This window comes from Talpa occidentalis, unplaced genomic scaffold (assembly GCF_014898055.3).
Source record: "Talpa occidentalis isolate TD23 unplaced genomic scaffold, MPIMG_talOcc4v2.1, whole genome shotgun sequence".
Lineage (NCBI taxonomy): Eukaryota > Metazoa > Chordata > Mammalia > Eulipotyphla > Talpidae > Talpa > Talpa occidentalis.
The window spans coordinates 69628841-69652821 of NW_026555331.1; the positions used below are offsets into that span (position 1 = coordinate 69628841).

General features: G+C 37.5%; 1 protein-coding gene across 1 annotated transcript in view; it reads right to left on the reverse strand.

The window, feature by feature from the left end:
• The window catches only part of SNTG1 (syntrophin gamma 1), a 270738-nt gene that overhangs the window by 114771 nt on the left and 131986 nt on the right, over positions 1-23981 (reverse strand). Inside the window, exon 11 of the mRNA XM_054691914.1 lies at positions 13652-13690. Within this exon, the coding sequence (XP_054547889.1) occupies positions 13652-13690 (39 nt within the window). The remainder of the gene's footprint in view (positions 1-13651; positions 13691-23981) is intronic.

A 23981-nucleotide genomic window follows, 5' to 3' on the forward strand; every position in this document is an offset into this window, starting at 1 on the left:
CTACAGTTAACATTATTTTTTCATTTGAGCTTCAGAATTTTAATAGTAACCCAAGAGTAAAAAGAAAATATGCTATATACTACTATTTAATATAAAATATACAGTGTGAAAACCATAAATACAATTATCACTTATTTTATATGTTTTTCCACTGAAAAAATCTACCTCAACACATTGCTTATGATCCAACAGAGAACTAGTCAAATATGGTACATGCAAAGTATATACCAAATAAAATTTAAAAATGAAGAAAAGATAAATAGCTATAGTTTTCCCTGATCGGTCTAATATCCACTCTTGCATACTTTGTTCTGTGCCTGGGAGGGTGGCTTATATTTACTTCATGAAGAATGTTGCTTGTCCTTTTGTTTTCTGTTAGAGCCATCATATGAGAGAAACTGGCAGTAGAAAATAGAATAGTATTCCTTCTTTTTCAATTCTTTAAAAAAGATTTATTTATTTATTTATTTATTTATTTATTTATTTATACAAGCACTGGGCACAGTCAGAAGCACGGGGAGGGCGAGAGAATTCACCAGAGCCAGAGCGGGGAGCAGAACAGGCAGAAGGACCAAGGTACACTGCTGAGGGGAGCAGCGTGTGGCAGGAGAGGTCTGCGCACCCTTTTTCAATTTTTTGAAAGAGTTTGTGTGGATAGGCACGAATTCACTGCTGAATGTTTGGTAGAATTCATTTGTGAAGCCATCTGGGCCTGGGCTTTTGTTTTGGGGGAGTGCTTTGATTACTCCTTCAATTTCACTGCTTGTAATTGGTCTGTTTAGTTCTTCTATTTCTTCTTTGTCCAGCTTTGGATGATTATATCGGTCTAGGAATTTGTCCATCTCTTCTAGGTTGTTAAATTGGTTTGTGTATAAGTGTTCATAGTAATCTCTTATTATTCTTTGGTTTCTACTAAGTCTGTTGTGATTTAACCACTTTCATTTATAATCCTATTTATACGTGTTTTCTCCCATTTTTTCTTTGTGAGCCTTGCTAGTGGTTTGTCTATTTGTTTATTTTTTCAAAGAACCAACTTTTGGTTTCATTGATCTTTTGGATTGTTTTTTTAATTTATAATTAATTTATATCTGCTTTGATATGTTCTACAAAGCCAACATTACACAAATACCAAAACCCAACAAAGATGGCACAAAAAAAAAAAAGAAAATTACAGGCCAATCTCCCTAATGAACACTGATGTAAAAATCCTCAACAAAATCCTTGCCAACAGAATCCAACAATGCATCCATAAGATAATTTACCATGACCAATTAGGATTTATTCCTGGGACACAAGGATGGTTCAACATCTGAAAAATAATCAATGTAATCTAACACATCGACAAAAAGAAATATAAAAACCATATGATAATGTCTATAGATGCTGAGAGAGCATTCGACAAAGTACAACACCCATTTATGATAAAGGCCCTTGAAATTCTCGGGATACAAGGAACATACCTCAACATCATAAAGGCCATCTATGACAAGCCCACAGCCAGTATCATTCTCACTGGTGAAAAGCTGAAAGCATTCCCATTAAGATCTGGAATAAGACAAGGATGTCCACTCTCACCACTGCTTTTCAACATAATACTGGAAGTCCTAGCCAGAGCAATAAGAAAAGAGAAAGACATACAAGGAATCCAAATAGGCAAGAAAGAAGTCGAACTATCACTATTTGTAGACAATATGATAATATACGTAGAAAACCCCAAAATCTCCACAGAAAAACTAATCAAACTAATCAATCAGTTTAGTAAAGTGGCAGGACAAAATCAATGCACAAAAATCAGTAGCCTTCCTATAAACAAACAATAAATCTGAAGAAGAAGAAATCAAGAAAACCATTCCTTTTATTATGGAAACAAAAAAAAAATCAAATACTTGGGAATAAACCTACCAAAAGAAGTAAAGGACCTATACAAAGAAAACTATGAAACACTGTTAAAAGAAATAGAAGTAGAAACAAAGAAATGGAAAGACATCCCCTGCTCATGGATCAAAAGAATTAACATTATCAAAATGGCCATCCTACCAAAAGCAATCTACAGATTCAATGCCATTCCAATTAAAATTTCAATGTCATTCTTCAAAGAAATAGAAAAAATATTGATGAAATTCATATGGAGCCACAAAAAACCCTGAATAGCCAAAACCCTCCTGATAATAAAAAAGAAGGGAATGGAGGCATCACTCTCACAAATTTCAAACTATACTACAAAGCCATAATAATCAAAACTGCATGGTATTGGAACCAGAACAGACACACAGATCAATAGAACCAAATAGAAAACCCATAAATAAACCCAGATTTATGGTCAACTAATCTTTGACAAAGGAGCGAAAAATATGCAATGGAACAAAGAAAGTTTGTTCAATAAATGGTGCTGGGAAAACTGGGTTGCTACATGCAAAAGAATGAAACTTGACTACTACCTCACACCATGCACAAAAACCAACTCAAAATGGATTAAAGAACTAGACATAAGACCTGAAACCATAAAATATATAGAAGGAAATACAGGCTAAACACTTCATGACATGCACCTAAAGACATCTTTACAGACATATCACCCAAAACAATGATAGTGAAGGCCAAGATAAACAGCTGGGACTACATCAAATTAAAGAGCTTCTGCACAGCAAAAGAGACAATTACCAAAACAAAGAGAAACCCCACCCACTGGGAGAAAATTTTTGCACCCAACACTAATGATAAAGGACTGATCACAAAAATCTACAAAGAGCTGAGACTCAACAAAACAAAGAAAATATTCCAGTCAAAAAATGGGCAGAAGAGCTAAAAGAAACTTCTCCAAAGAGGAAATACATGTCATGGAGAAAAAGGAACTCTCCTGCACTGTTTGGTGGGAGTGCAAACTGGTCCAACCACTATGGAGAGCTGTGTGGAGATTTCTGGACCTACTAAACATAGAGCTTCCATATGATCCAGCAATTCTATTCCTAGGTATTTACCCAAAGAACACAGAAACATCAATTCCAAAGAGCACCTGCACACCTATGTTTATAGCAGCACTATTTACAATAGCTAAGCTTTGGAAACAACCCAAATGCCCAAAAATAGATGACTGGATCAAGAAGATGTGGTACATATACACCATGGAATATTACTCAGCATTCAAAAACGATAAACACATGCAATTTGCAGCATCATGGATGGAGCTGGAAGGGATCATGCTAAGCAAAATAAGCCAGAAAGAAAAAGAAAGATACCGGATGGATGGTCTCACTCATAGCAGGAATCTAGAAAACCTAAATAAGAGACCAGGAAAAAGAATAACTCTAAGAAAGAAAAAATCCAAATCGACAAACAACTATGAGCCAGAGACACACTATGGGGCATGGGGGGCAGGGAACGGAGGGATTGGGGTTAAAATAAGGGGGTTGCAATTGTATGGGAAATATAAAAATAAAATTGAAAAAAAAAAAAGAAAATAGAATAGGAAGACAATCAGGTGATAGTGTATATTTTTCAACTCTGTCCCTGCAGGGACTGCTGAGTTTTGACTAGAATTATTTGCCACTGGATACATCTTGAGTCAGGGATCATTATCCACATAAATATCATTTAATGCATTTTATAATAACACCCTCCCCTTGCTGCATTAGATGTAGGTACTAGCTCTCTAAATATTTATGTATATATATGTATATATACACTTATATACGTAGTATGGCCTAGAGTTTCTGTAAATAGTTCCTAAATCCAACATATATAATTTCCCACTTTAATTTGTTTGTTACCTCTTATCTGTCAGAATCCTAAATGATATAAAAATTAGTACTATTGATTTTATGAAGAGGATGATAAATCCTATCATACCAAGTAAATGTAAAACTGGCAAGGGGGAAAGATTAAAACAACTACTTTGAGAGTCTGGAGACCAACCAAGATAGATTAAAAATTAGAAATGTTACCTTCAAAACTTGCTAGAACTTTGGGTTATAAGAATAGAAATCTGTGATTGTACTGCTTTGGTGTGTTCCTGTTCTCCATTTCCACCCTCAGTGGTAAGTGAAGATAATTCTTTATCCGCAAGATACTGAAAATGAAACACAACTGCTTTGATACCAGTGTCTGGGGTCAACTGTAGACGTTGCATAAAGTTGCACTTTGGCAGCTAAAATAGTTAAGTTGGTAGGGTACAAATGGGCCAAACTCCATAGTTTATTGGCATGTCACACCTGTGTTGGGATAATTGTCCAACAAATATCAGGTTTAACAGATTGACCTTAGAAAGAAAGTAGCTAAATAAAGGATACATATACTTGACTAACAAGGCAACTGCACACATGGAGAGGGTATACCCACCGAGTACCTTAGCAAAAACTCAAGGAGAACTTGAGAACTGGATGAGCATTGAATATACTCATTAACCAAAATAGATTAGTAGACCGTGGAAGACTGTGAGTATGACTTACACAGTCTTTTAACAAATCATTGATTAGACATTAAGTTATAGAAATACAGAGTCAAGAGCTCTTAAAGTGTGAAGGATTGACATGTATTCCAGGGGGTAAGAGGCCCACAGGTTTCCATGATTTGGGGAGCTTCCCTTGTATGCTGGATAGCAGCATTGACCACATCAGAAGGGATGCTGAGGACATTACGTTCCATAAAACATGAGTTCCAACTGTATGTTGGAAAAGTATAGCTCTACATCCTCCATGTTACTACTAAGGTGACTTCTGAAACACACAACAAATTGGAGAGCTATAAAATAAGCAGGCATAAAATGAAATACATGGCACCTTTAGTCTCAAGGGAATGCCATCACAAAAAGAGAACTCTCCAGAATTCAACAACAAAGACACATTTTTTTTCTTATCAGATACAGTGTTCAAAATTTCCATCATGCAGAAATACCAAAAATATAAGAAAACAGAAAAGAAAAACAAATGAATGGCATGAGAAATAAAAATAATGAGCAGAAGATAAAACTGAAGCTGTCAGAAATAGATAGCTGTGAAAATACTAATTGAGATAAATTTGCCATTTTTCTTGCTTTAACTTGCTTTGGAGTCCTTAATCCTCTTTTTTGATACTCCAACAAAAACAGACTGTTTTAAGTGTATTTTAATTTCTTAGGTCTCAAATGAGAAACTGTACATCACTTTCCCCATTTGTCTCCAACATTCTATGTATTTCATGTTATCTATTATAACATTTCTAAATTTTTATGCACAGTAAAGAATGAATGTTTCTGTAAGATAAACTACCCAAGGCAATATTTGTTTGTTTGAAATGTATATAATTTCATTTATTAAAGCTATTATAATTGAATGATATTATTTTCATAATATCTGATATACAAGAAGCTTACTATACTAATAGTTCATGGTGAACTAATCCACTATAACTTTTCTCCCTGCTGATTATAGGAGATATTCATTATAAAATGCTATTTTGCAGTAATTATGAGCTATGGTTTTCAGGAAGAAGAAATTTTAGTTAATAATAATTAAAATTATAAATACAATCAATTATGCCATAAAGGATATAGGGGCAGATATAGTCTGATACAGTCTGCTAGTCTAAATGGGCTCTAATGCACTGAGTAAATTAACATGACAAAAATTTACATCGAGTTGATTATCACTGCTTAATTTAACAAGACCTGTTACCCCTTTCCAAGCTTTTTGAGGAAGTTACCAATTTAAGCTGCATTGTGGTGTGTTCATAGAGAAAGCAGATGGATATGTCACAGATACAAAGAGGAAATGAAAAAGTCATCCCTAGTGAAAATTTAAGTAGGTGATATACCATTGAAATTTTAAGTCTAGACAATTAAATTCAAACAACACCAATGACTTTGGTTTAGCATAATATCTAACTTATTTGGTTCACAGATGTATTAATAACAAAAATGGTTTTAACTTTATTGAGGTATTTAGACATTAAATATACTGCACATATTTAAAGAGTAAAGTTTGATGTTTTGATATATGTGTACATCCATAAACTATCAAAGTAATCAAAGTAGTAAACCATCCATTAATTTTTAAGATTTCCTCCTACTTCTTTATCATGTACCTTCCCAATTATCAGTCAATTGGTGGTTTACTTTCTGATTTTATACTTTTCTCTGTAATTCCCACAATATTATATATATATATATATATATATATATATATATATTATAAGCTTGCAGCATATATCCTATTTTTTGCTAGTTTCTTTCACTTACCATAATAATTTTGAAAGTCATTTATGTGGAGATATGTATCAAGAATGTATACCTTTTTACCTTTAATTAATATCTCATTTTATGATACAAAACTGAGTTTATCCATTCAGCAATTAATTGAATTTGAGCTGTTACAATTTGGGGCCTGCTAACATATAAGACTGCTAAGGAGGTTTGTGCATAACTCTTTGTTTAGACATATTTTCACTTCCTAGGAGGGGCAACATAGGATAGTTGTCCATTTAATTCTTTTAATAACTGCCACTCTGCCTTTCATTGGTTGTGGCATTTTACATTCTCAAAACAATATTAACTGTACTTTTTATGAGCAGTCATAATTAAACATACAGTGAATATGAAGTAGCATTTCATTATGCCTTTAAAGTGCATGTTCTTCATATATAAAGAACTTAATAAGGAAACAGATTGGCCTACAAAAATTAAGAATGGCAACGGGCTATCATATATCAATAATCACTTTAAACCTAAGTGGACTGAACTGACAAATTAAATGGTACATGTATTTAGTGTATTTAGTTCGATCAAGAAACAGAATTCAACCTTCTGCTGTCTCCAGGAGAAATACCAAAACTGCAAAGACAGATAATAGGCTCAAAATAAAGGGTTGAAAAACAATCATACGAGCAAATGGTACTAAAAAGAAGGGACAATCATATTTACATGAGATAAGATATATTTCCAGTTAAAAAAAGTAATAAGAGACAGGAGAGGAAGTATATAATAATTAAGGGAATGATATATCAAAAACATATAACAATCTTTAATAAAGGAACACCAAAATATATAAAGCAACTATTTTCAACTCTGAAAATAAATATTGGGAAAATACATAAGTTGTGAGGAACTTCAAACCACAATCACATCAATGGACAGATCAACTAGACAGAAAATAAAGGGAAAGGATAGCCTAAAATAAAGAAATAGACTGCATGGACCTCATAGACATATACAGTGCCCTGCACAACCCAAAAGCAGCATACACATTTTTTTCTCAAGTGCACATGACACTCTCTACAATAGAGCACATTTTGAGATATAAAGCAAATACCAAAAAATTCAGAAAGTTTGAAATAATTTCCAGCATCTTCAGATCATATCAAACTAGAAATCAACATTCAAAAGATATGAGGGAAATATTTTATTTTATTTTTTAAGATTTATCTATCTATCTATTTATTTATTTATTTATGTATTTATTTATACAAGCACTGGGTACAGTCAGAAGCACAGAGGTGTGAGAGAATTCACCAGAGCCAGAGCAGGGAGCAGAGCAGGCAGAAGGACCAAAGTACACTGCTGAGGGGAGCAGCGGGCAGCAGGAGAGGTCTGTGCGCCATGCGGGACCCTCCTCCAGTGGCCGGGGAGCAGCCGGGGATTGAACAGGCACTGCAGAGGCTGCGGGCAGCTTCGCAACCCAGGGCTCAACCGCTGCGCCACTGGGGAGGCCCAGGGAAATATTTTAATACATGGAGATTGAAAAGCATGCTTCTGAAAGACCAACAGGTTACAGAAAAAATCAAAGAGTAAATTAAAAAATATACCTTGAGACAAATGAAAGTGAGCATGCAAACATCAAAAACATATGAGAAGCAGCAAAAGCAATACTATGAGAAAAATGTATAGCAATACAGGTGCACAACAAAAAACAGGAAAGAGCCCAAACAAATATTCTTCTCTCTCTACTTTGAGGAATGAGAAAAAGAAGAACAAAGAAATCCAAAATGAATAGATAGATAGATAGGTAGGTAGGTAGATAGATAGATAAGGTATAAGAAATATCAAGGGTGAAATAAATATTAAAGATAGTCCAAAGGATCAATGAAATCAATAGCTGGTTCTTTGATTAATAAAAGAGACAAACCACTAACAAGGCTCATCAATAAAACAAAGGAAAACAAAGGAAAAATAGAATCTGTAACAAAAATGGAGAAATCACAAGAGATCTTGCAGGAATTTAGAGGATAAATAGAGACTACTAGGAATATCTAGATGCTAATAAATTCAATAACCTAGAAGAGACAGACAAATTCTTAGACTTATATAATCATGTGAGACTGAATAGGGAAGAAGTACAAAACATGAATAAACCTATCACAAATAAGGAAATTTAAACAGTACTCAAAAAACTCCTCCAAAACAAGATCCATGATCAGATGGCTTCTTAATGAATTCTATTAACCTTCAAAGCTAAAATGATACCACCTATATTACTCAAATGTTTCCAAAAAAATCAAAAAAGAAAGAATATTTCCAAATGTTTTTATGAGGCCACCATCAATACCAAAAACAGACAACAACAACAGCAACAACACAATTACAAACCAATGATCTTCTTGAGCTTATTTTATCCCCATGCAATACTGTGCATATGTATTATTCTAAACCCATACTGAAAGACAGTGACTGACTTCATTCACTACTCACTTTGATAGCGCCACCTAGTAACTTTCTTGGATAATCATCTATAATAGTACTAGCAGAGCAAGCTAATCCTTTGAATGTATCCCAGTGATTGGACATTTGGGTTCTTTCAGATCTTCCATTGAAAGAGATTTGTTTCATTTCATCATGTTCAAGAGTTAGTTTGATTCTTTAATCTGAAGACTCGTAATTCTAAGTCTTCATCTCTCTTCATATTATTTTCTGTCACAGGTCTCTCCATTATTTCTACTGTATTCATTTTTTTTTTAAACTTCTCATTCTAAGCTTCCAGTCTTAGATTGTCTTTCACATGTTTTACCTTTTTCTATGTGCACTACATTCTGATGATATTTTCAGATACATTACTTCCAGTTACATATTTTGTATTTGCTTTGTTATTCAGTGAGTTGGTTGATTTTAATTTAACATATACTCTTTTCTACATTTTTTGAAGTTTTCTTTGGTTATTTTGCAAATCTCCATGTTCAACCCCTGTTCTTGACTTGAAATTCTATTTCTTTGTTTTAATAAACACATAATAATTAAAATAATTTTAGATTGTTACTTAATCTTTAGGTTTTGCTTTGCCTTAATATGGCTTATTTTCTCATTTGACTTTTAATTTTATATTCAAATCTCTCTCTTTTTTAGTGAAATTGTTTTTATGAATGTCTCATGTATTCTGGACATTGGGGTGGTCCTATAGAACTAATCAAAAGCAGTGACCTCTGGGGAATGCAAGGACTTTATCCTGTTCCGACCTCTCTATAGTTTGGAGTAGCTTTACCATATGTGTGGCACAAATTCAAAACCAAATTCCACAAGAAAAACAAGACTTCTGTTCTCATATATCTTGAAGTCATTAAATTTTTTTTCACTTCCTTTTCTGAGACCTAGAACATCAGCAATAGAGGAGCATGGTTTTCATTGCATCACACTTGAATGACTTTTTTTTTTTGATTTTTTAAAGATTTATTTTTATTTATTTATTTATTTATTTATTTTTCTTTTTTAAAATAAATTTTATTTTTATATTCCCCATAATATATGTACCAACTAATTAAGAGCATATGCAAACATATGTTTATGTCTAATATAAGCTTCAAAGAACTTTTCATGGAAATTGTTGGGAAGAAATTTTGGTGGAAACATAATAAGATTTAGTCTAAGTCATGTTTAAATGCTAAGTCTGGATGAAAAATACAATTATATGGGATTTATTTTTTTAAAGATTTATTTTATTTATATAAGAACCGGGGCACAGGCCAGATGTGCAGGAGGGTGAGAGGATTCATCAGCGACAGAGTGGGGAACAAAACAGCAGACTGATGAAATACACTGCTGAGGGGAGCAGCAGGAGAGACAGGAGAGGTTTGCTTGCCATATGGGTTGCTCCGAGGCTGGTGGGGATCGAATTAGCACTGCAGAGGCTGTGGACAGCTTCACAGTGCTGTGCTCAACAGCCTGCGCCACCAGGGAGGCCCTAATTTTTTTTAAAGATTTTATTTATTTTTTTTAGCAATTTTTTTATTTTTATTATTATTTAAATTTTATTTTTATATTCCCCATACAATTACAACCCCCTTATTTTGACCCCAAGCCCTCCTTTCCCCGTCCCCCACCCCCCATAGAGTGTCTCTGGTTCATAGTTGTTTGTTGATTTTGATATTTTCTTCCTTATAGTTATTCTTTTACCTGGTCCCTTATTTAAGTTTTCCAGATTCCTACTATGAGTGAGACCATCTGGTATTTTTCTTTTTCTTTCTGGCTTATTTCGCTGAGCATGATCCCTTCCAGTTCCATCCAAATTACATGTGTTTATCTTTTTTGAATGCTGAGTAATATTCCACGGTGTATATGTACCACATCTTCTTGATCCAGTCATATAAAGATTTTATTTATGCATACAAGAGCTGAGATGCGGGGGAGGGAGGGTTTGAGAGGATACAGGCCAGAGATGCAGGGATGGGGGAAGTGAGAGAATTCACCAGAGACAGAGTGGGGGACAGAACAGACAGATTGACTGAAGTACACAGCTGAGGGAAGCAGTGGGCGAGTCTCTGCTGCGCCATGTGAGTTGCTCCCTGGCCACCTGGGATCGAACTCGTGCTGTAGATGCCATGGATTGCTTCATGGTGCGGTGCTTAACCCCTTGTGCCACCGGGGAGGCCCAAGGGATTTAATTTTTTTATTGGGCCTCCCTTGGTGGTACAGGCCATTGAGCGCCACACTGTGAAGCTGTTTGCAGCCTCCGCAGTGCTGGTTCGATGCTGGCTGGCCAGGGAGGGTCCCACATGGCGAGGCAGACCTCTCATGTCGCACCCGCTGCTCCCCTCAGCAGTGTATTTCATCAGTTGGCCTATTCTGTTCCCAACTCTCTCTCTGATGAATCTCTCACCCTTCCACACATCTGGCTTGTACCGCGGTTCTTATGTACATGAATAAATAAATCTTAAAAAAATAATTCCTTAAAGTGGCTCAGATTTCATTAAGTTGGAAATGTATTCCTACTGCATTATTAGCTCACTATGCAGGTGTGACATTATCACGCATACATATAAAAGTTGAAATAGAAAGTAATTCTATTTCATAGAGGTCTTTATTTACATGATAGAAAATAGTGATGAGAAATCTTAACTCTTTCTTTCAGTTTTTAAAATGGCAAGAAAAGGCCTCCCTGGTGGTGTAGCAGGTTGAGTGACACGCTGTGAAGCTGTGTGCAGTATCTGCAGCCCAGATTCGATTCCCAGCTGGCCAGGGAGAAACCCACAAGTTGGGGCAGACCTCTCCTGTCTTGCCTGCTGCTCCCCTCAGCAGTGTCTTCGGTCTGTCTGCCTATTCTGCTCCCCACACTCTCTCTGGTGAATTCTCTCACCCTCCTGCACCTGACTGTACCCCAGTTCTTGTATAAATAAATAAATCTTTAATAAATAAATAAATAAAACAAATAAAATGGCAAGAAAAATTCATTCTGATTTAAAAATCAAGCAATGGCTAAAGATTTTAAATAAAATTTCAGTGTAATTAAATTAAAAGGCTAGTATGTTAAATCCATCAACATTAATGCATATCTCTGTTTACTATATTTATTTATTTATTTATTTATTTTTAAAGATTTATTTTTATTTTATTTTATTTATTTATACAAGCACTGGACAGTCAGAAGTGCGGGAGGGTGAGAGAATTCACCAGAGCCAGAGCGGGGAGCAGAGCAGGCAGAAGGACCGAAGTACACTGCTGAGGGAGCAGCTGCGCGCCGTGTGGACCTCAGCAGCCGGGGATCGAACCAGCGTCGCAGAGGCTGCGGGCAGCTTCACAACCCAGCGCTCAACCCTGCGCCACCGGGGAGGCCCTCTGTTTACTATATTTAGTAGAATATTAAGTTATTATTTATTCTGTATGCAACTTTTTCATATTTTTATTACTTCACTTATTATTATTCAAAACAAATTTAAATATAGAGGTGAAAAGGAATGTTACAAGTTAGAGAAGGAAATATATAAGAAGTGTTAAATGTGGTTGTCACTATGAATAAAGAATAGCAGCAGGGCTGTCAGAAACATTAAAAACTTACAGTAATACAAATTATATTATTAATAATAGTCATTCTAAAAGAAGCATTCATTAATTATAATTTTGGAAAGAAGTTCTAAAATAAGAAGATATACATACCTGTGAATACACACACACACACACACAAATACACACGTGTATTCACCATTGTAATGTTTGTTTCTACTTGAAAAACTCTGGAGTGTAGTCTTAGCCGCTATACTATTAGTAAGAATACTAAGTGCAACCATATCTTGGAATGTGACACATACTCCTCTATAAGATCATCAACTATTCAAAACATCTACTTGGGGAGGAGGGAGTAGGATCAAAACAATGGGTGGGTGGGAATTTTATGGGGATTATAACCAAGATGAAAATGCATACATGGTTCAAAAATGAAAAATGATGTAAATATATAAAATTTTAAAATAATAATAATTAAAAAAAACAACATCTACTTGGTGCATAAGTGAGGATCTGAAGGTAAGAGACAACAAATTTCTAGGATGCAAAGATGTAGTTCAGAACATTATGGTCACATTGAACTCTTCCAAAATAATCTCATTATTATTTCATTCACACATATCTTTGCAGGCCAGTCTGAATTAGTGTTATCAATGAAGTAGCTTAGACAGACATAAATTTTGTATTCTGAAAAAGAGTTTTACAATTTTAAACTTTAATGATAATGACTTTTATTGAGAACTTTACATATGTTAAAGTTTAATCATCAAAAGTAAACTTACCCAAATAGATGATGGAACTGAGATTTAGATTGGAAAAAGAAACTACACTTTATAAATTAAAGACAATTTTTAAAGTTTACTTTAAATTTAATTTGTGATTGGTGTATCACTCAGATATGGTTATCTTTGACATTCATATGTTTATTTGGTTTTTGCAATTTGAGATTGATATTAAGAGTAATTTTATTTCTTGGATTGCAGTTCCAGTATCACACACACCTGATATATCAATGACCCGCATGTATCAAAACATTGAGCCTTCACTTACCTTTACTATCCATTCTAATATTTGTATTATGTTTATAAAGGCAATAAAAGCAAAAGTTAACATAATAAAGTTATAAAAAATGTATTCAATAATTTTGTTCAATAAGCATATTAGTCATATTAGTCTACTACATAATGTGTTTGATGAATCAAGTATTGTTTCAACTATATTCAGTAATTCAGAATTGTGAAATACTAATACTGCCATCAGATTTTGGAAATCACCTTGAAATTTCAGATAAGTAAAACATAAGATTCTAAATTTTAATAAATTATTTACCTGGCTAGTAAATGAGATTATGAATAATTTTCACATAAAAGTAAATGCAATCACTTTTATTTGTATATCTCTGTGTGTATAAATATATATATATACATATATAATGAAATATATGCATGACTTGAGATTCCAAGTATGTTTTCATCTTACCTGCTGGTTTACAGGAAAGTTTCTATTGATTTTTTTAATCTGCAATGATAAATAAATGATAAATATGAGTAACAAAGACAAGGTAGAACAAGATCCCCAAATTTCATGAAAATTTATTTTGGCTATATATATCAATATATCAGTATTTTATATTTTATGCTAAAATAATTGCATATCAAATAGTGATTATAAATATTTTTTAATGCTTGTAGTAAAATTGTCCCAACTCCTTATATGAACATTATTTAATGACTGTTATGGTGCCATTTTATGAGGAAGAATGAAATTTGACCCAAAAACTAATATTCAAGAAGAAAAATGGTTTTGTTGATATTGAAAAATATTTCCATTTAAAATGTTTCTTATTTAGAGAGGCGGTGCAACATGGCGGCGAGGAGACGCTGCGAGTAAGATCTCCCATTAAAAAAAAGTTAATAGGGAGGAAAAGCGGCAGGTCCCAGTGAGAACTGGGACACGGAAGATAAACGGGTGACTCCAGCAAACTGCCCGAAGAAGAAAGTGGCCATAAAAGAGGACCAGAAGGGAGGGAAGCGCAGAACCCTGCTCCCCTCCCCCACCCTCAGAGTCGGCACTCCCCGACCAGCAGAGAGGAGGAAAAAAACAAACTAAAATGACCAACAAGAACAAACGACGCAGCAAGCGGGACTGTGAGTGGAAAGGATCTATTTCAGCCACCACACCCTGTGAACGGGAGCTGTGGAGAACCCTGCAGGATTCGCCCAGCGGAGAGCTCCAGGCGCCATTAGAGAACAGCAGAGACCCGGGAGACCTGCACACAGCCCAGGCCGGCCGGTAAGCTTGCGCGGAAAAGCGGTGCGCTTGAAAAGCAAACGCGGATCGGGATCGCGGCTGCCCAGGTCCGCGCGCCTGAGACCTAGGCTTGCGGGGAGACGCACAGGGCCCTCACTGAGGTGAAAGTCCCTCACTGAGTAATCAGAAACCAGGCGCCCAGACACGGGAGCGGGTGCAAAAGGCGCCATTGCTGCGGCCACTGAACTGGGCTACAGCCCGCGTCCTAGACCTGAGGGCTTTGGAACTGAGACCTGGGGCACGAAATTCGGGGCGTGGGTCCTACACGTCGGCGGGGCACAAGGCAGACACAGCACCCCAAAGCTGTTGAGGTTTTCCTTACCATTCCCACTCTGTTCCCTGCCACACGGGGTGAAAAACACAGCTCCCCAAGGGCTCTAGGAGGAATCTCTGGCGCCACCTAGCGACCAGAAAAAGTCACTAACACCTTTCTTCAGGAAAGACCACTTGACAGGCAGAAGGCAGAGCCCGTGGCCACCTGGGAAGATAAACCACCCTAGGCCCCTTCAGACCAGCAGTCTGAGCCCACAGGGGGAGCAGGCACCCACGACCAGGGCAGACCGGGTGCGCAGAAAAGTGTACCTGAGACTGGACGCACAGGGAGTGCATCCCGCATCGCCATTTTAGAACAGGGGCATTTCTTCAGTAAAGACTGCCTGCAGAAGGCTCCCACAGGAGCCAGAGGTGAGCAGGGAAGCTCACCCACGCCAGGCCCCGTGTGGCCCGCAGTCCAAACCCAGAGGGGGAACGGGAACCCACCGCCGGGGCAGACCAAGCACACAGGGGAGTGTGTCCCCACATCGGCATTTTAGAACAGGGACCCTTCTTCAGTAAAGACTGCTTGACACCGACAGATGGCTCCTGGAGGAGCCAGAGGGGAGCAGAGAAGCTCACCCAAGATGCCGGCCAGTCCCAGCAACACAGTATCCCAATGCATACGACAAATTAGAAAACAGACAGTAGGGAGTAGAAGAACCACACGCAACCTAACAACCCCTCAGGAAAAAAGCACACCACAAAAAGAAAACCACCTCCCAGATTGCAACGACAGTAACTTGGAAGAACTTCTGAGCCTTCCAGAAAGAGAATTTAAATTTGCCATGATTAAAAAAATGACAGAACTCATGAAGGAAATTGAGTCCCTAAAGAGGGAAAACAATGCTCAGAAGAATGAAATTGAGTCTTTAAATAGGGAAGCGAAAGAAACGCAGGAGATCAAAGAATTAATGGAGGAACTAAAGAACTCTGGGAAAAGCAATGAAAGCAGAATAGATGAAAAGCAATGAAAACAGAATAGATGAAATGAAAGAACGAATAAGTACTCTTGAAGACACAGAAATAAAAAGAACCAAAACAGAAAAGGAAAGAGAAGTACAAAGGAAAAAGAACAAAGAAAGACTTCGGGAACTATCTGACTCCATGAGGAAAGGAAATATAAGAGTTATAGGAATACCAGAAGGAGAGGAGAGAGATGTAGGAACAGAGAAAATATTCCAGGAGATAATTGAAGAGAACTTCCCAAATGTGAAGAAGGAGCTGAAAATTGATATACAAGAAGCAAGAAGAACACCAAACTTCCACGATGAAAGGAAAAATACAGCAAGACACATAATAGTGAAGCTCCCAAGAATCCAGGACAAGGAAAAAATAATGAAGCTGACAAGAGGGAAGAAACAGATAACATTCAAAGGAAAACCAATCAGGCTGACATCAGACTTCTCTGAAGAAACACTACGGGCAAGGAGAGAGTGGAGGGACATAGTCAACAGACTCCAAGAAAACAGATGTCAACCAAGAATACTCTATCCCGCAAAGCTCTCCTTCCTCTATGAAGGAAGAATAAGGACCTTCCAGACAAACAGAAAAATATGGAATTTCATTACCACTAAACCCCCACTCCAAAAAATACTACAAGGAATCCTAAAGCCAGAACCTCAGAGGGACGAATAACAACGAAAGAAGGCAAGAAAAAAAAAAGTTATTAAAAGAATAAATAAAATCAAAGGAAAGACAAACACAATGACAAATACAGATGCTAACATATCAATATTAACCCTAAATGTAAATGGACTAAACTCTTCAATAAAAACATTTTTGTACACAACACTAATGATAAAGGACTGATCACAAAAATCTGCAAAGAGCTGATGAGACTCAACAACAACAAAGAAAATAACCCAGTCAAAAAATGGGTAGAAGAGCTAAAAAGAAACTTCTCTGAAGAGGAAATGCAAATGGCCAACAGGCATATGAAAAAATGTTCAACATCACTTGTAATCAGGGAAATGCAAATCAAAACTACCATGAGATACCATCTTACACCAGTGAGAATGGCACATATTAAAAAAACTAGCAACAACAAATGTTGGCCAGGGTGTGGAGAAAAAGGAACTCTTCTGCACTGTTGGTGGGAGTGCAAACTGGTCCAACCACTATGGAGAGCTGTGTGGAGATTTCTTGACCTACTAAATATAGAGCTTCCATATGATCCAGCAATTCCACTCCTAGGTATTTACCCAAAGAACACAGAAACATCAATTCCAAAGAGCACCTGCACCCCTATGTTTATAGCAGCACTGTTTACAATAGCTAAGCTTTGGAAACAACCCAAATGCCCAAAAATAGATGACTGGATCAAGAAGATGTGGTACATATATACCATGGAATATTACTCAGCATTTAAAAAAGATGAACACATGCAATTTGCAGCAACATGGATGGCGCTGGAAGGGATCATGCTCAGCGAAATAAGCCAGAAAGAAAAAGAAAAATACCGGATGGTCTCACTCATAGCAGGAATCTAGAAACTTAAATAAGGGGCCAAGAAATTGAATAACTATAAGAAAGTGAAACTCAACAAAAATTATGAACCAGAGACACTTTTTGTGGGGTGGGGGGAGGGAGGGGAGGGATTGGGGTCAGAATGGAGGGGTTGAAATTGTATAGGGAATATAAAAATAAAAAATAAATAAAATAAATAAAAAAATAAAATTTTTCTTATTTATGAGACACCAAAAGCCTTTGTTTTCATAGTCTATGTTAAGTAACTCTCTACTAATAACATAGAAATTTTCTGAAGTTTTGTCTTTTCCTTTTTATTGCGAAATCATTTTTGTTTGCTTTGCTTTAAAAGAAAGGGCAACAGAGAAAATGAACTAGGAAAACATGTATGCATATTATCTCTCTCTCTCTATATATATATATATACACATATGTGTGTGTGTGTGTATATATATATATATATATATATATATATATATATATATATTTCCAGTCAGGACACCGAATAAAGGATTTACTATAAAACATATTATGAGAATCTAAAATAAATCTTTTTTTTTTTTAAGATTTATTTTATTTATAAAAGAACCGGGTACAGGCCAGATGCACGGGAGGGTGAGAGGTTTCACCAGAGACAGAGCAGGGAACAGAACAGGCAGACTGAAGAAACACACGGCTGAGGGGAGCAAAGGCAAGACAAGAGTGGTCTGCTGGCCATGTGGGTTGCTCTGAGGCTGGCGGGGATCGAACCGGCACTGCAGAGGCTTCAGACAGCTTCACAGCACTGTGCTCAACCGCCTGCACCATCAGGGAGGCCCTAAAATAAATCTTTAGACAAAGAATGTCCTCTGTAGTATGCTATGTGAACTAACTTTAAAACCCAAAAGACAATGAACATCAGGCTTAAATAAGTGACTACATAAAATCTTTGTCAATGGGATTTTTACTAAACAAAACAAATTATTTTTAATTGACTTTCTTTTTTTTAAGATTTATTTATTTATGCATACAAGAACTGGGGTACAGACCAGAAGTGCCAGGGGTGAGAGTATTCACCAGAGACAGAGTGGGGAACAGAACAGGCAGATAGACTGAAATACACTGCTGAAGGGAGCAGCAGGCAAGACAGGAGAGGCCTGCTGCACCATGTGGGTAATTCCCTGGTAGACTGAGGATCGAACTGGTGCTGCAGAGGCTGCGGACATCTTCATAGTGCTGTGCTTAACACTTTGTGCCACTAGGGAGGCCCTCCATTGGTTTTCTAGAGAAACTTATACTATTAACTCTGTATGGTATAATCTTAAATCACATTCAATGTTGTTTTGATTTATATATTTATTGAGTTATTTTCCCTTTGTTAGTTTATTTTATTTTATTATTATGTGTGAAAATAACATGAAATTTAATGAGTATGTTATTTAGAGTTGGAGAATAATCAAAAAATTCACGTACAAGAAAATTTCTTCCTGGAAAAAAAATTCCTCATTTCAATTATAAAAGATAAGAGAATTTGAGAGGTTAAAACAGACACTTCACATACCTCTCCTGTCTCACCCACTGTTCCCCTCAGAAGTATATCTCAGTACATCTGCCTGTTGTGTTCCCTACTCTGTCTCTGGTGAGTCCTCTCACCCTCCTACACCTCTGACCTACACCCCAGTTTTTGTATGCATAAATAAAATAAATCTTTAAAAATTGTAGGAGTCCAGGGCCTCCTTGGCGGCACAGTGGTTGAGCGCTGGGTTGTGAAGCTATCCCCAGCCGCTGCAGCACCTGTTTGATCCCCAGCTGCTCCCCTGCCCTGGAGGAGGGTCCCTCATGGCGCACAGACCTCTCCTGCCGCCCGCTGCTCCCCTCAGCAGTGTACTTCAGTCCTTCTGCCTGCTCTGCTCCCCGCTCTGGCTCTGGTGAATTCTTTCACCCTCCTGTGCTTCTGACTGTACCCAGTGCTTGTATAAATAAATAAAAACAAATCTTTAAAAAAATAAATAAAACAATTAAAAATTTTAAGAGTCTAGTATGAGATGATTTCATTAGTGAGTTTAATCAAACATTCAAAGATGTTCTAATACCTACCCTTCTCAAACGTTTCCAAAAAAAAAAAAAAAAAAAGAGATAAAGGAAATACTTGCAAACACATTTTATGAGGTAACTGGATGCCAAAAACAGATGTATGTCCCACGTGGATTACTGTGAGTTACCATATCTAGGAGCAGTTAGTGGGCCCAGTGTGATTAGCTCCTGCCACTATGGCATAAAGAGGCCTGGGCTGGAGAACAGTGTTTGGCACTATCATGGGTGTGTTAGGGTGTTAGGTGAATTCCTGTAGCTGAGGGTCTTCTGGAACATTAAGAGCTGGGAATGCTCTTGCCAGTAAGAAAGGGAAAATACTGAGGTGCTATCACTTATATGTGGACTATAGAGAAACAAAACAAATGGGGTCAAGCAGGCAGAGACAATTGGATTAAGGAGGACATATAATTGTGAGTACTCAGTACTCACAGTACTGAGTAAAATTGCCCCATTTGATTATAATTGCTTTGTTCTGTTGACATCACAGCTGATGTTTTGGTTTGTGGAAATGAAAATCTCCTGATAGTATTTAAAAATTTGTTTGACTTTGGTGGTTTTCCAAAAGACAAAGTAAGTTATTTTATTGAAATCCCCCCAGACCTAACATTCTAAAATGAGTTCTAATTGTGTAAAAAGAAAAAAAAAGATTGTCAAAATTATGCATATGCTATCATACTCAAACTTGTCCTTGTTTTTCTTTGATTTAAATTATTGATTCTGCAATTGTCAAACTTCACTCTCTGTAAACCATTTGTATTTGACACCTGCATGTCTGACATTCATATTTTCGTGTATGAGGAAAAACAATGAAGAAAACAACACTCTAACACTAAGAAGTACATCTAAGGACTCAGAAATGTCAGCAGTTATAAAAAAGGAAAAAAAAAAAAAGTTTGTGTAACTGACACCCGTTCCTGTGAGAAACACACTCTGCAACCTCTGATCACCGTTTTCAGTTCATTCTGGTAAATCTCCTCTAGGCTAGGCTTTGTCATGACTTTCAATTCACCTACAAGTTTTGTTGAGTCTCTTCAATGTGGCAGACATAATAGAAGCTTTTCCTTTAACATTTTACAACCAACATTTTCATGGAAAAATATTTCATTTCTTTGAACTGACAAGTGCTTGCCATCAAATAAGGCAGATCTCTATGGATTAAATATAGGATTTCCAATTTTTTTTCCAATTCTGCCTATAAAACTACAGAATAGGGGGCCTTCCCAGTGGCGCAGCAGTTGAGCGCTGAGCTGCAAAGCTGCCCACAGTTCTGCAGCGCTGGTTCCATGCCCGGCCACCGGCGAGGGTCCCACTTGGTGCGACAGATCTCTCCTGCTGCACCTGCTGCTCCCCTCAGCATTGTATTTTGTCAGTCTGCCTGTTCTGTTCCCTGCTCTGGCTCTGGTGAATTCTCTTACCCTCCTGCGCTTCTGACTATACCTAGTGCTTTTATAAATAAGTAAATAAATATTTAAAAACAAACAAACAAACCTCCCTGGTGGCACAAGGGGCTAAGCACTGCACTGCGAAACTATTCACAACCTCTGCAGCATGAGTTCAATCCCTGGCCGGCCAGGGAGATACCCACATGGTGCACCAGACCTCTCCTGTCTTGCCTGCTGCTCGCCTCAGAGGTGTGTTTCAGTCAATCCATCTGTTCTGTTCCCCACTCTGTCTCTGGTGAATTTTCTCACTCCCTGCACCGCAGGCCTATACCACAGTTCTTGTATGCATAAATAAATCTTAAAAAAAAAAGATTACAGAATTTAGAAAGATGGGTGAAATACCTCCTGAATAGACTGAAGTGTGTGTGGGCCTCCCTGGTGGCTTAGGCAGTTGGGCGCCGCACTGCTAAGCTGTCCGCAGACTCTGCAGAGTGAGTTCAATTCCGGCTGGCCTGGGAGAATCCCACACGGCACAGCAGACCTCTCCTGCCTCACCCGCTGCTCCCCTTAGCAGTGTATTTCCTCAGTCTGCCTGTTCTGTTCCCGCTCTATCTCTGGTGAATCCTCTCACCCTCCCACACATCTGACCTGTACCCTGGTTCTTGTCTAAATAAATAAATCTTTAAAAAATAAATAAATATAAAACAGTGTGTGTGTGTGTTTGTGTGTGTGTGTCTGTACCAGTGTGTATCCTGAAAGACTCATTCCATGAAAATTACAGGGGATATTTGCTATCCATATATTTTCTGTCTGATTAATGTATTTTTAGTATCAAGCAATGCAGTGAATATTGTTAATTGCCTGTCTCAGAAGTTTTTACAGTTTTCTTTTTTTTTTTTTAAGATGTTATTTGTTTATTTATACAAGCACTGGGTACAGTCTGAAGTGCGGGAGGGTGAGAGAATTCACCAGAGCCAGAGCGGAGAACAGAACAGGCAGACTGATGAGATACACTGCTGAGGGGAGCAGCTGGCATGACAGGAGAGGTCTGTGTGCCATGTGGGACTCTCACCGGCAGCCAGGAATAGAACCAGCACAGCAGAGGCTGCAGGCAGCTTTGCAGTCCAGAGCTCAACCACTGCGCCACTAGGGGAGGCCCAGTTTTTAATTTTCTTTTCTGGTTTATCCCATATGTGAGAAAAGGTAGACTAGTTATTTTCACCAGCCAACCCAAACCCCTGAAATCATCACAGTACTGAGTTCAATAAAATGAGAAGTAAACATTATTCACTAAAAAGTTCCTGGAAAAATGTCTATTACTTCGATAAAAGGAGAGGCATGTATTTATCTTTCTTCACCCTCTTACCTTTTCTTTTTTTAAGGTTTTTTTAATTTACTGGAGTATATTCCAGAGATTCATGGGGTGAGACGGTTCACCGGAGACTGAGTGGGGAGCAGAACAGGTGAATCTACTGAAATACACTGCTTACAGGAGCAGCAGGTGAGACATGAGAGGTCTGCTGTGCCACGTGGGTCAGCTTCCTGGCCAGGGATTGAACCCATGCCTCTGGCTGGAGATGGCTTGATAGTGCCACCAGGGACATCCACCTTTTTACCTATTCTGAACATTGAAGTGTTTGGAATTGTTGTGGCCTTGTGTGACCAGCATGTGGCAAAATAAAGAAAAGCCAAAATGATAATAAGTGGTAGTGGGAAAACAAGTATATTGATAGCAGATGGTTTCATGGTGACTTCCTCACACCTTTAAAACAAAGCCATTAAATGCCACCATCAAAATTCTTGTTAGTTAGGGACAAAAGCAAGCTTTTCCATCAGGACTTAAGATTTCTCTCCCAGGGCATCCCTGGTAGCGCAAGGGGTTAAGACAAGCACTGTGAAGCTATCCGCAGCCACTACAGGATGAGATCGATCCCTGGCCAGGAAGCTACCCATTGGCACAGCAGACCTCTCCTGATTTGTCCGCTGTTCCCCTCAGGAGTGTATTTCAGTCAATCTGCCTATTCTGTTCCCCACTCCGTCTCTGGTGAATCCTCTCACCCCCCACACCTCTGGCCTGTACCCCAGTTCTTGTGTACATGAATAAATAAATCTTCAAAAAATATGATTTCTCTCCCCATCTCTTTAATTAATACAACCTGCATTATGACATTGTATGTATATATGTAAATCGGCAGTGTATATGTTACGTTAACTTTACCATGGGTTGTTCCTATTTGTCATTAAAAGCATTTTTTTTAAAGATTTATTTATTTATTTATACAAGCACTGGGTATAGTCAGAAACATGAGAGTGTGAGAGAATTCACCAGAGCCAGAGCGGGGAACGGAACAGATAGACTGATGAAATACACTGCTGAGGGGAGCAGCGGGTGCAGCAGGAGAGGTCTGCGTGCCATGTGGGACACTTGCTGGTGGCTGGGGATCAAACTGGCACTGCAGGGGCTGCGGGCAGCTTCGCAGTCCAGTGCTCAACTGCTGAGCCACCAGGGGAGGCCCATTTAAAAGCATTCTTAATTGACATAAACATATGGGAAAAGAGAGTTTATTCTCTTTCACATACATTTCATATAACACATTCATTCCAGTAAAGGAAATATATGAATAGGTTTGAACAGATGAGATTTCTCTACATTAGTAGCAAACTTAATGGAAATTTTGGATAAAATTCTCTGTTTATCAATTGGGATTTTTTTGTGATAAAGAATCATAAGAAAGATTGGATTCATTAAACCCTATTGCAAATTAACTTTGCATTTTATCTTTCTCCTCTATCTCTTTTATTTTTCATTTATTTTTATTTTCATGGATCTTGTTAGAACTGTGACAGCATAGGACTTCCTGTCTCAGTTGTAGTCACTGCAGCGACATAGTCCTCTGCCACCAAAGTACCCATAGTCCCCACCATAATCCCTTGTGTTCTTGCCACTCCCACATTTTCCCCCTCTGGTTGCTTCAGATTATGGTCAGGTTTCAGAATTGGTTTCACTATTGTCTTTGACCCATTTTTTGGCTTCACTATATTAAACATATAAGTGAACACCAAGAGGTATTAATCTTTCTCCTTTTGGCTTATTTCACCTAGCATAATCCCTCTCTCATTTTTGAAGTTGAGGGAGGTGAGGTATAGATTTTTGGCTAGCCACATCATAGCAGCTTAATGGTCTAATCACCAACAGATTTATTTTGACTCAGTTTCATCAACATTCTGTTACCCAAACAACTTGTTTTTCAGAATCTTAAATG